Below are 13,390 nucleotides of genomic sequence, written 5' to 3'. Positions count from 1 at the left end.
ACAAAAACAGATTGTGATCAGTTTTTCTCACTTTATTAATGCTTTATTACACTGTGCCTCGGAGCCTATCCGTCTTCTGCTCAATAGTTTGTAACTCAATTCAGGCTTCTTCAATTGTTACTCAAAGGCAAGGCTTTCTTGTAGTGTCTTTTAATGGACCAACTAGGTAGTTGCCTGATGGAGAATGTCTTGCATTTGAAGGCTTGTCTAACTTTATCCCAGGTACACAGTCAGTCCAATAAACGATAGCACCGTAAGAAATCCTTGCCTCGTGCATAATTTGGGACCATCACAGCTACAACACCACTCTTAAACTATTATTACTCAGATCCCTTTGCCTCTAAAACAACCAATTGAAAGAACCCAGCCAGTTTCACAGCTGCTAACAGTACAGCACCGAGAGGCTGAGAAAGGCTAAACTGATCAACTGCTCACCCTGTATGTTGGCAATTGTCCGATTACCAAACAAACCTCCCATATGTGGTTTAGAGTGCTGCATGCTATTTGTAATGCTGACATCACCTTGCATGTGCAAAACAACAAGTACTGATCAGCCAAGTGGCCAAACTCCAAACAATTAGTACCTTTAGTCCCAAGTACTGAATGTGGAAGGAGATGGAAACCTATACTAATTTGACCCTAACATACAAGATGACCTGAAAATTAAATGTGCTGTTCAAAGGAAAAGTGATCAGTTATAAAAACCACTACACCTTGCAAGACATGATCTTTAAAAACTGCCAAACTGATATCCTGTAAAATCCAATCTCAGGTACTACCCTCCAACATTTTATATTTAGAAGAGAAATGGTAGCCTGAGAGAGAGGGAGGGGGAAGTGGGGAGAGCATGAGTGAGTGAGTGCACGTGCAAGAGCACAAGCGCACTTTTGCTTCACAGAGTATGAATCTTGCCACAGCAGAATTTTATGGTTATCTTTAGTTGTCATAACATGATGAAATGATTTTGTTAATTACCTAAATGGCTTGCTGCAATTTTGTTCAATCTGTTTATCCTGTGGACTCAACTACCATGGCAAATGCCTTGATGTAGGATTCATTTAGAAGGCATGAAAAAGGAGAGAGAGAGAACGCAGCTCAAGAAGTTCCTGTAAAAGAACACTTCTGAGTACTCCAATCTTTCCACACTTTGATAGGGATTAACTTAATGATCCCATACATTGATTCTTGGTGAATTACTGCAATTCTATTCAGTATAGTGTGCAGCTGTATATCATCATATTGTACTGTGAAATATCAATCTTCTAAGAATGCTGCTGTAATGAGAGCAGCGTATGCTTTATAGAACTAGCTACAAAAATAAATAAATAATGTACAGAAAAGCCACCTTTAAATTAAAATAAAAAAAGACATTTAAAGTTTGGGCATTCTTCATTATGGAAAAGAACCTTCTACTTTGAGACCATTATCCATCAGAAAAGCTCCATCTGTTGTATAATTATCTCTGATAAATGACACTAAGCTTCATTAGAGAGGTGGGGGTGGGAGGGAAGAGAGAGATAGCTAGAACTGTAAATAAATCTCACAACTGTATTTTACTTAAAGCCATTCCAGCAGGAAGTCGTAAAGAATATTTTTATAGGTTATATTTCCAAATGCTCTGCTAGCCGTGCTGCTTAATATCCATCACCTTGGAGTGCAAATTCATGAGTGTATAGCAATCTAGATTGGAGTACATTTTATTTAATTCTCCCTTCCATGCCTCCTTGTAGCCCCTTTTTCTTCTTTTGCACCCCTCCACCACCCTCCCCCCCCCAACTCCTTATACATGGCTTAACTCAAGACTCATTGAAATATTTTCACAAAAACTGGCCAAGTTGAATGGAAGAAATACTCCATTATCTGCAGCAAATGGTGGATCTTGGCTTATGAGTGAATAGGGGATTGACAGATCAGACCGGTGAATGCCCAATGTATTGCTGTGTTCTCTGGAAAGGGTGTTTTAAGACCTGCTTTTACAGCACCCTATGGATTCTTCGGTGGAGAAGCAGCAGACAGGGAAGTAATGGGTGGTAGCCATCAGCAACTATTTGAACGAAGGAGAGACAAGAATTATGCTGCAAGTTAACTCCGATTAGAGCAACTGATCTCAAAATGCCTTGGAGTTTGATTAATCAAAGTTCATATTACAGTTGGTACAAATAAAACTGCCACTGTTCACATTCATCTGGAAAAAATTGACACCGTGTAAAAGAAAATTACTTACCTGAGTACAAATAGGTATTTCACAACACCTGAAGACCTCAACGTGCTAGTAAGTTAAATGAAACCAAAACTAAATCTGGCCACGTATCAAAGTTCCTTCTGTCCCAGCACTTGACTTCTTATTTATAGTAGTTACCTCAAAGTGTTTAAGAACCTTGGCATCTCCAGCAGCTTGCCTACTAAAAGGGTGCATATGTTTATCTGCCATTCATTAGTTACAAGTGTACTGAGATCAAGAGATTCCTTCAACAGTCCACCTTCCAGAAAAGTAAGACTTTAGTCTGAAGAAAACGAAACTAAAAATTACACATTGAACTTAAACTTCAGTATTCAAGTTTTTAAACTCAAAATATTACACACAGCATCAACGTGCATAGAAGTTTAGAACGGTTTTCAGGAAAACAGCGAAGACATTAGATCATAGTTTGCATTAGCCAAGTTTGTTCAACTTATCCCCATCTTTAAGCAGGATGTCAGTCTATCACAATTTCTATACACAGAAAACCATGGAAGAGCTGGGTCACAAAGCTTAGCTGATAAATCAGGTTTGCCACAGAGACTTACTCTCAGTCAAGAACAACCTTACATTACAGTCTGCCTGTAATCATTTTAAGAAGAGCCTTTAAAATGATGCAGGGACAGAATTTATAAGATTCTGGCTTTCAGACTACTGTATACAATAATTTACTCACAGAAATGTAGTAAATAAATACAACTTTCTCAAAACAGTTAATTAAGAGCAGCCTGACTCAAGTTCAAATAGCTGTAAGTCAGCACACACAGATGGAGATTAAGAAATTCTGTGACTTCTCATGTTTTCAGTTTTTGGTTAAAACCACTTGTTTCAGCTTTGAATATTTTCTATTCTCCTTTCTCCTCTCCCCACCATCCCCCAACAGACAGGTCATAGCTTATTATGAGTGGATGACAAATGTACTTGAGAAAAGAGCGGGTGTTTAGGCCTCCTCTACTCTCCCCTCTCCTCTGGGCTCATGTACTTACATTCCTCTTTGCTCGGTGAAGTTACATTCAGTTCTGTCGAAAGTTGCTGGTTGGAGTTAACAGTCTGCGTAGTTAGAGAGGTATTGCTGTTGTCACTGTTTGTTTCTCCAGAGAACAAATCTGATTGGCTGTTGCTTGTGCTGGGAGTGGAGTCATCATCTGTCTGCTTCTTTTGGAAATCTATCAACAACAAGAGTTGAAAATGTGTGAGGTATGAAGTCTACGGTTCCAAGCATAACATGAGATGAGAAGAGCCAAGACAAACAAAACATTCTGCTCAAAATGCAATGAATACACTAAATGGACTAAAACCATTCTGATTCTTTGGATATGCTGGAGACCATATTTTTGTGCCTACAACATGCCCCCATATATATTATGTAGTTTATTTTGGAGTCAGGATGAAATAAAAAACATTCCTGTAGAAACCAAGTAGCAGCAGCTATGGAGATGAGCCTGCTGCTAGCCCTGTGCGCTGGATGGGGCCTGAGGACTGATCTGGTGAAGTCCAACCCCCCCCTCCGTGCTTGGTCTGGGTCTGATCTCACAAACCAACCCCACATGTTGGACCAATTTGACAAGCCAGGCCATGTCATCTGGCCAAGAGGCTTCCACAGGTCCAGAAATTTTGTATCGGGGCAGTGGTGGCAGCTTTGATTGCCATGGTTCCTAGAGCTATGAAAATTAATGCTGCCACCACTGCCCCAGTCCCATGTGGATTCATTTTTCTCACCTATAGTGCACACCCTAATTATTTCCAGTTGGTTTTGGTGAAAAAGGTGTGGGTTTTATTCAAAGAAAAAGTGGTAGTAAAAAAAAAATAATAAAAAAATGAAGTAGCCTTAAGGTTTGAATTTATTACAGATGTAAAACTTCACCTAAATTCTTGTTGTTGTTAAACACTGACAATGTTTTAGCATGGCGCAAAGTGGAAAATGGACCTTGCTCCAAGAATCTTAGTCTAGATGCATCCAAGTCACCTTCTGCCCTGTGCTGGATTATGGACTGTGGGGCTCCTTACTGGCTGGCTCTGGACCATATCATGTGGTGGTGGCATCTGTGGACTGGAGCATGCAGCAGTGGTAACAAATCCCACTGCACGTCCCATGCTGGAGCTGCCACCACTATATGCCCTCTGCCACTGCAGCAGCTCCAGTTCTAGCACAGGGCAGGGGCAGGCTACTAGGGAGGTAGGCCCATTGGCAGAGGTGACTGGCAAAGTTTCTGGAGGGCAACCAGAACTGTCAGCCCTTGTTTGTCCTCCTGCCACTGTGCCATTCCACAGCAGGCCACAATGCCCAGCCATGCCACTAGTCCAGCAGGTATCTGGCCCATGGGCTTTATATTTGGCAATCCTGTTTTAGTTTTTAATAAGAGTATCTAAAGCTTACTTGCATGTTTGACAATCAAACCTTTAACATGTGTGAAATTTGAACAATTAAAACATACTGTGGAGAAGGGTTACATGCAAGACATAAAACTGAAAGAGACTTGCTATGCTACCCAATCCAATCACTGCGCTTTTCTGCAAAATATTTCCCACTTCCCACTAGTAAAGTTCCATCAGTAGCAATGAATGGAGAGTGAGCCTGTTGACAGGTCTCCTGGCTGCCTATCATCTGTGTAATTGTTCTAACCCTTTCTGAGCGTACCTGAGATAAGAGGAATAAAAGGAATGAATGGGAGCTGCATTTACCCTACTGCTTCAACCAGTGCTCCTCCTAATGGAGCTGAACTGGTGGTCATCACTGCAGAAAGTTTCAGGGATGTTATTTTAGAATAAAGGCCTACCCGAAAGGAAAAGGATTTACCTCTAACATTGCTGTCTACAAACATTTTTCCAGTCTACTGTTTATGATTCTCCTCTTGGTATCACCCTATATATAGTATGATTGCTCCTGTACCAAAATATTTAATTGCTCTCACTTAAAACTACAATTTTTCTTTCAAGCTGCTGTTTCTCATCGTAAGAACTGTATGTCATCCTCCCTCTGCTGTGCTACTTCAATCCTTGCAGACAACTGTAACCAACCAAATAAAACATTTGCACTGAGTTCCCTTAAAAGAAAAAGGAAAGAAAAACCTCCTGAATTTGAATTTTCCCCAGTTAGAAACAAAGTGGAAGTAGAATACTTTTTCCCCATATAACCTTTCCTTTATTCTCAATACATAGCAAAATGACAAAGCTGTTGACAGAAATGACTTGTTCCCACATTCCCCTCACCCTGTAGTATAGCCTGGAGTGAAGTCATAATGCTTCACATTTCAATTATGGCAACGGTACATGTTATCACAAGATTATGACTTCATTATTACAGGATCCAGCAGAAGATGAGCTCTGTGAACACAAAAGCATCCTAAAAAATGTAAAGGCAAATTCAAACACATACTGACAACCTAAATGGTTTGTAGATTAACTTTTTTCTCTTTGTGCTTCTGGTAAAAATTACAGTTTAACTTCTACATGAAGATCATTTATTTAAACTCCTGTTCTACTTCACCTGTCTGTGCCTTGCCTTAACTACACCATGCGTTGCAACCTACTCTGAGAGAAATTTAGGATAGGAATATGCCTTTCTATTTTAAGATTATTAATCTGGATAGCCCCTCGAAAGTAAACAGGGAAATATTATCATTAACAAAATTACATTGCTGGCGGTGGGGTACCCTGACTGGCTTCCCTAGCCAGAGAAGGATGTGGCTTCCCTACAGCTACTGGGGCAGAGCTACAGCTAACCCCTTCTCTGCCCTCTTCCGCAGCCCAGGGAGCCTAAGGAGCATGCTGTGAGGAGTGCAACAGCAACCTTTCCCTTCTGGCCTTGGCTAGTGCATGGAGGCTCCGAGCTCCCACCATTAAATACGGACCAGCTGTTAAGGTCAATCATGCTGTAATTTTAAGCACTTTGTGCAGAGTGCAAAAGTTACCACGTGATCAGAAGTGCCTTCCAATCACTAGCACAAGCGCCCCCTATGTATAGACCCTATGAAGGCCTCTGCTCTGGCAGCTCAGCAGTTCTCTCTTCCTCAAAACCTACCCTTTCCCTTTTCTGTGAACATATGAGGGTTTATTTAAATGGGAAAATATCAGGTGTTTTTAAATGTGAGCGCCAACACATTAACACTTTTCAAGCATGACTTAATACTTAACTGTAGACAAAAGGCTTTCCTGGACTAGGAAAATAAGTAGTTTTTAAAACATTAAACATGCTTTAAGTATTTTCAAACACCAGTTTAAAGTGCCCTTTTCTTTCCTGAAAAACTCACTAGCTGATTGCAGTCATGACCTAGATTCTCTCTGATGGTAAGTCCCAGACAGATAATGTATTTAAATGTGTTAAATTGGCAGGTGCAAAATATGTAAGTAAAAAAAAAAAGCTTCACACAATCTCTCCCTCTTATCTAGACATGGCCAAAGTGTGTGACCCAACAGAGTCATGAAGCTGAGGCTGATGAGAGTCAGCTAGAGAATAAGACTGCTTCAGTGAAACAAGGAGCATCTCAGAGGGAAAAGAAAAGGAAAGCAAGTGCAGCTACAACGTGGTCTGGAACAGTGTTTCTCAATCCATGGGTCACAACCCAAAAGTGGGTCACAAGAAAATATGAAAGGGTTGTGAACAAACCTTAAAAATGGATCAACAAACTTTAAAAATGGATTCTCCTTTAAGGAGAAAAATATGGGAAACCAAGGCTTTTCCCTTGAAGGCTGGCAGAGCTCCACACATACCCAATCCCCTGCCCCCCACACTTGGGGGTTGGGGCTAGCCACTGATGTTTAAAAATGGGTCCTGGTACAAAAAAGGTTGAGAACCACTGGTCTGGAATATTGGCAGAGATACCAGGTGCTTTGAAACCCTGTGGTACTGTCCTAAATCAAATTACAACCCTGGCAGCTATATTTCATGTGCATTTAAGCATCCCCCATCCCCACCCCTTCAGTTCCTGGCTGGTTACACCAACATGATATTTTGTTCAGAAATGTTTGGACACTCATATTACCTGTAAAAACACTTTCTACCTGTAAATGCAAGGAGGATGAAGAGGTCAGATGAGAAATGGTTTACGACAGATTTGTATGCTAGGCACTGCATGAAAGTTAAGCCGAATTGCATACATTTAGCAGAAATGGAAGCATGTCCAACCTCAAGCAGTAGAGGAAAATTATGGTTACATTCCATATTAAACACCACTAGTGATCTGCAAAACCCATTTAAAAAGGCAGTTTGCAGTTATACTACTGCAACAGATAGCAAAAAATTTAATAACAACTAGTAAATTAAAAATTTTCAGCCAATGTATTTATTTCCAAGTAGATATGAACATTGTGCTTTCAGGCTGTATCATCTGCCAAGTTTTAGCCACAAAGACTATTTACATGTGAATTTTAAACCTGAAAAAATGGATTGTATAATGGAAGCCCTGGTAGACACTTAAGAGCAGCATAGTGAACAGTGGTGCTACACTACTGCTCCCAAAGCTCCTTGTTTAGTGTACACATTCAGCAAGGCTCTTTTGAAGGCCATTCATTTTTGTGACCATCTGATAAACTTTCCTGCTTAAAATGGGGCACAAAAGACTGTCAAGAGCCATTATTGAGTAAAGACATTCCCCGAAAAGCTTACTAACAAAACTGCTGGCAGGCATGGGCAGTTGCACTGCAACACAACACTGCACAGCAGTTTTACACTATTAGCCTCTGCGTCCATGAGACCTCAAACCATCAGGGCTGTACTCTTTATTCATTAGAATCTCCTACTAGATTTGGCAAACTAATTAGCTCTCAAGAAACCTCATTCGCTCCGCTTTGTGTGGTAACTGAGCTTGTCTATTTTTTAATGCTTTTCTCAAAGCAGATAAAAGAATACAAAGAGAAAGGACCTACCATTTTGAAGCACTACCATGCTGAAGGACTGGAAAGCGATTCAGGGTGCCCCTCCCCACCCCCCAAATGTACTTCTTTCAGAAGAGACACTACAAAAATTGCTGGCAGAAGTTTTATAGGACCAACTGGTGACAGGTTGGAGCTATTACAAAAGCTGCCACCAAAATCCACATAATTCAAACTCTCCAGTTGGTCATTAAAAACAAACACATGTGTAAATCCTAGTTTTCTAAGTAGCATGATGCATGCAATCTTAGGAGTTGATCCATCTGGATCAAGCATATTTTGTAGTTAGCTTTTTAACTGGCATCTAGTTTAGCACAGAAACAGAGACTCCATATGGAACTTGTTAATGTTTTACTCAAGCTGCTAGTCTGCTGCTTTTATTTAGAGTGAATTTCAGGCTATAACATGCACTTATTTTTCTGAGGCACTCCTAGCTTGCCCATACTACATGTTACCTTAAAAGTATATAATTAAATATATAGCAGCTGAACTCCCTAAGGACACCCACGGTTCCGATTTGTTAGTAATTGGAGGAGTTTGACAACAGACAATTGTAAGAGACCACACCTGAAGTCAGAAGCCAAGGAAGCTCAGTTTCTAAAATCAAGTTTTCTAGTGACTTACTGTGGATACAAGACTGCAATGTGTCAACCTGACTAAAAGGGTAGAATTTGAGGGCAACCATTTTGAAAGATTCTACTTTCTCTCCTATGCCAGGGGTCAGCAACCTACAGCCTTCAGAGCCAATGGATGTGGTTGGGAGAGGGAGTGGGGGGAAAAGGAAGGCTTTCGTAGCAGGAGGCTGCACCCCCACCATGGCCAGGCAACAGGTGTAGTGGCAACAGCTGGGTCCCATTGTTGCCCCATCTCATCTCAGACCTAAGCTGGGTCATTCTGGTCCTCTGGCCAAAAATGTTGCTAACTGCTGTCCTAGAGAATTCTCTAAGAAAGATGAGGAATAGCACTGAAATCATCTTTGAGCACACACACTTTCAAAGAAGTGTAACTTGTTCTATGGGACTCATGCAATTCACGTATAGCATGAAATGCTAATAAACCTTAGGGCTAGGGACAGAAGTTGCACATAAACTGGTTTAAGTGATCAGACACTGGTTTAAACCTGTAACAGAACAGAGGTTCAGCGCATATAAACCAGTTTCAAAATGGCTCGGAACAGTTTGAGATAAACTTGGTTGAATGTAGTATCAGACTTAACCAACTGAGGTCAAATGGGTTTAAGGAATGTGTGTCCCAGACCCCTTCCTGGTTTAAGTTAAATCAGAGCCCTCCAGTATCCCAGCATGCTCTGCAGCCCTGGGCTGGGCTAGGCTGTCTGTTCCAGCCAAGCAGGGCTGGTTCTACCCCTCTCCTCCCTAGCCAGAGCACTATCACTGCTCCAGCTGGCTGTGGGGGTGGGAAACCCTGCTCTGGAATGTTGCAGGGTCTGCCTGGCAAGGGGGCAGCAGCTCTTGCCAGGTGTCCCCAGCCCCCCACCTCCCTCTGCTCCAGCAGCAGGAGTGGGGGTGAGGCAGACCCCAGTAGCTTGAGGGGAAGCAGTGGTTTAATTCCCCCCATTGCAGGGCCGGGGGGGGGGGGGGAAGGGAGAGAATGTGGGTACTGACAGGCTGCACACTGCTCCCGTGGCTGTGGCGACTAGACACCAGTAGCCTGAGGGGAAGGGGGTGGGGGGTTAAATCCCCTCACTGCAGGCAGCAGCAGAAGGGGCATTGACACAGTGTCCTGGGCCAAGTCCCTCCAAGGAGCAGCCAGCCAGCTGTGGGGAGGGGGGATCTGACCTGGCTGCAGGGGAGGAAGCAAGCCAAGGCTAGTTATGGAGCCCAACTCACTGCTGCCTCCTGCTGTGGCTGCGTGGCTTGGACTGGGTTCGATGCCCAGTGCCCCTTGCCTCCAGCCCTGCGCAGGGGCTGCGGTTTGCTGGCAGGCTGCAGCTGCAGCATGGCTCCCTACCCTCCTCCCTCTGTTGGTGGTAGTGGAACCAACTTAGCATGGTGGGCAGAGGTGAAGCACCTATCACCTGCTCATGGTGGCGCCAGGCTGCTGTGGGCCAGGGGCATGGGCAGCGGCGAGGGGAGGTAATGGACCACTGTAGCCCACTTTGTCCCAGTCCCGCAGCATAGGCAGCAACTGGCCTGCAGCAGCCTACCCTGAGCATCCAGTGCTGCCAGGAGCAGGCAGCCAGCAGCAGATGCCTCACCTCCACCGGCCGTGATAGTTTGCTCCACTGCTGCCGCTAGGAGAGGCAGAGGCAGGCTGCCATGGGCCAGTTGCTGCCACAGGACTGGGCTGCAGCAGTCCACTGCCTACCCCTGCTGCTGCCCACACCACTGGCCCGCAGCACTCCACCCCGAGCACCTGGCCCCATGGCCCAGGAGTGCAACCTGGTCTGGCTCGGCCCTATGGCCCAAGGGCATAGGCAGCAACCCACCCCTCCTTCTCCCAGGGGCAGAGTGAACTCTCTCAGCAGGCAGAGGTGAGGCACCTGTTGCCACAGCCCCGGGTGCAGAGTGGAGCCTGTCAGTGCCTTCACTAACCCCCTGCGATGGGGGGATTAAACCACCATTCCCCTCAGGCTACTGGGTTCTGGCCCCAACCCTAGCCCTTGCCACCAGCCAGCAAGTGAGCAGGGGTGGGGGGCTGGGGACCACTGACAGGGGCTGCTTCCCCCTTCCCTTCCAGACAGACCTGCAGGGTGGGGGTTTAAACCTCTCCCCCAATTATACTCAGGCCTGCCCAGGTCTGGCTCACCCCTTCCCTCAGCTATTTCTTTCCAGCCAAGGACTCACTCCAGCGCCACCCCCCCCCCCCCCAGCTTTTGGCCTTAGCCACTGCAGGCATGTGCCTGCATTTCCAGAGTCAAAAGTGAATATCTATTCACTTGCAAATTGGTTCAATCTATGCAGGTTAGACTAACCTGCAAAGATTGAATCAATTCAGGCTCTGGCTTTTTGAATGTCTATCCCTAGCCTAGTAGTTAACTATGTTAGAACCATCTTTCAAATGCAAAACAAAACAAGCTCAGCCCATTTGTTAACATTACATCCCAAAGAATTAGAGTAGGGGTAGCATCTTGGAAAAAGTTACATATATTAGTATGGAACCAGTGCCAGAAGGGCATTAAATGGCTGAGCAACTGTACTTGGGGAGGAATCAAACAATACATACAATGAATAATGGAAAACAGCTTCAGTACATGTTCTAAAGCAATTGCTGAAACAGTAACATAACATTAAACTACAATGTAAGACTCATTCTTTGATAGAGTAGGTATTTTAACATTGATGCATATCTGAAACTCTAGATTGCTTCATACTGAGGGTGATAGGCCAGTTTGTAATTGTGCAAACATGATATTAATGACATTTTAAATTAGTTTATTTTTCATCTGCATATTTATTGTATTGCATTCTGTTGCTTTTAATAATGGCTTCCATTTATATACTAAATTACAGATAACCTTGATTTCACTCAACACCCTAGAAACTGGCAGTCATTTCATAAATGCTGCATTTAACTGGAGCCAGTTAAGCCCGAGGTGCTAGCAAAACATTTGGCAGGATTGTGCCAATTCTGAAGGAGAGCTTTTGTTTTTTGGATTACCATCTCAATAAAATTCTATTGATAAGGCATTAACCTTGGTTAGCCTCAGCAAGGGACAGCTGGAACACGAGTGGAAGAACCAAGAAGGCTGATAGCATTTTAAACATGTCATTTAAAAGAAGATGCCATGCACAAAAATGAGCTTTTTATTTTCCGCTCAGAGGTTTTTATGGCCGTCCTCCTGCTAAAAAGTAAAAGCTGTAAGGAATGACCAGGAATCTAGGTAATTACCAGTACATTCATATGTCTCTACCCGCCTCTGCCCACTGCTGAAATTTTAATTTAATAACTTCACAGAAATGCTTGATAAGCTTAAACTTGTACCTTACAAATACATCAGAAAGATTAGGTCCTTTTTTCTTAGGAGTAAGATACTTTTTTTTTCTTTCTAGCCCTTTCCATGTTACCTTTTAGACACATCCTTAAAAATGCAGCATCTTTTGGCATCAGTTTCAATGTGCAGTCTTCCGCTCATCCTCCCACCCCCTCCTGCCCTATCCTCAACACACTCTCTCTTTTTCTCAAGGCTGAAAGATATCTCCTGCCTGAAGGAATAACAGATAAAATTATCTTAGCAGTACAGTTATAGATCACAGTCAGTAAAATTCTACAATACAGCATGTAGTTACCTTCCTCTAACACAAATGCTGTCAGTGGAAGCTTCCTGTTGGTATTGAAGCTACCAGCTGCTAACCCCAAAACAGACAAAACTAAAAGGCTTTGGAGAACTAACTGTATTTATAAAGGTTGTCTCCCTGTATGATCTTACGGTAGCACAAATAGTTAACTAAATGGATACAGAAATCGAATGCAGCCTTATCTTGTAGATGGTATCTAATAATTGAGAATATTCAAAAGGAAGGGGAAATGTTGATAACCCATTGACATGCAACAGCATCATTACACACACACACACACACACACACACACACACACACACACACACACAATAAAACATACAGTAAATCACTATATACATCTGCATAGATGCAACTTCTAATCTCCATGTATGATTCAATCATTGAGACCAAACAAGATTTCCCCCTTCAGCTCCCTTTGAGACACTATTAAGCAATTTAAAATTCTGTGATATCCTACCATAGGATCCAAGTTGCCTCAGTCCCAGTATTTAATTCAGTCAGGCATCCTAGATAAGATGTATAATTAAATCTTAGGAGCTACAGTACCTCAAAGCTTCACCTCTTTGCTAATTTGGAAGGTGACTGCAATTTGCTGCACCTTACATAAACTAGATAGGACTCTTGGGATCCTGATATGTTGCCCATGTAGTATTTATTCAGTGGACCTTTGTACACTTAAGACCAAAATTACAGTCAATACAAATATAGCTGTCCTACAACAGAGGAAGAATTCTGAGAACAGAACTCTTCAAAATTACTACTAGCCTATAATTTAAAGAACTTACACTATCCAGTGCCTTTTCCTACTACCATGTCATGGCATGTTAAACGGCAGAGTTGAGACCAAAAGGCCAAAGGCAAAAAAAGGAGAGCTTTAATGTATTCTGAGAGTCAAATCTACCATTTCCTGCACCTGGGCTATCATATAAACTGATATTGTAACCAAACTGTGCATTAAAAACAAGTCAAATTGCACAATCCAAAATACTAGTACAACCAAAAAAAAATAATCACATATGAA

The 13,390-nt window shown here is 42.8% G+C and overlaps 1 protein-coding gene across 3 annotated transcripts in view; it reads right to left on the bottom strand.

Moving 5' to 3' along the window:
- The window catches only part of ZFAND3 (zinc finger AN1-type containing 3), a 269,631-nt gene that overhangs the window by 77,505 nt on the left and 178,736 nt on the right, over positions 1-13,390 (bottom strand). For all 3 annotated transcript variants that reach the window (XM_059716965.1, XM_059716951.1, XM_019483049.2), the window contains one exon: positions 3,226-3,405. In XM_059716965.1, the coding sequence (XP_059572948.1) occupies positions 3,226-3,405 (180 nt within the window). The remainder of the gene's footprint in view (positions 1-3,225; positions 3,406-13,390) is intronic.

This window comes from Alligator mississippiensis, chromosome 1 (assembly GCF_030867095.1).
Source record: "Alligator mississippiensis isolate rAllMis1 chromosome 1, rAllMis1, whole genome shotgun sequence".
NCBI classification, from domain to species: Eukaryota; Metazoa; Chordata; order Crocodylia; family Alligatoridae; genus Alligator; species Alligator mississippiensis.
The sequence above is the reverse complement of the archived record's forward strand: the minus strand, read 5'-3'. Positions and strand labels throughout refer to the sequence as shown.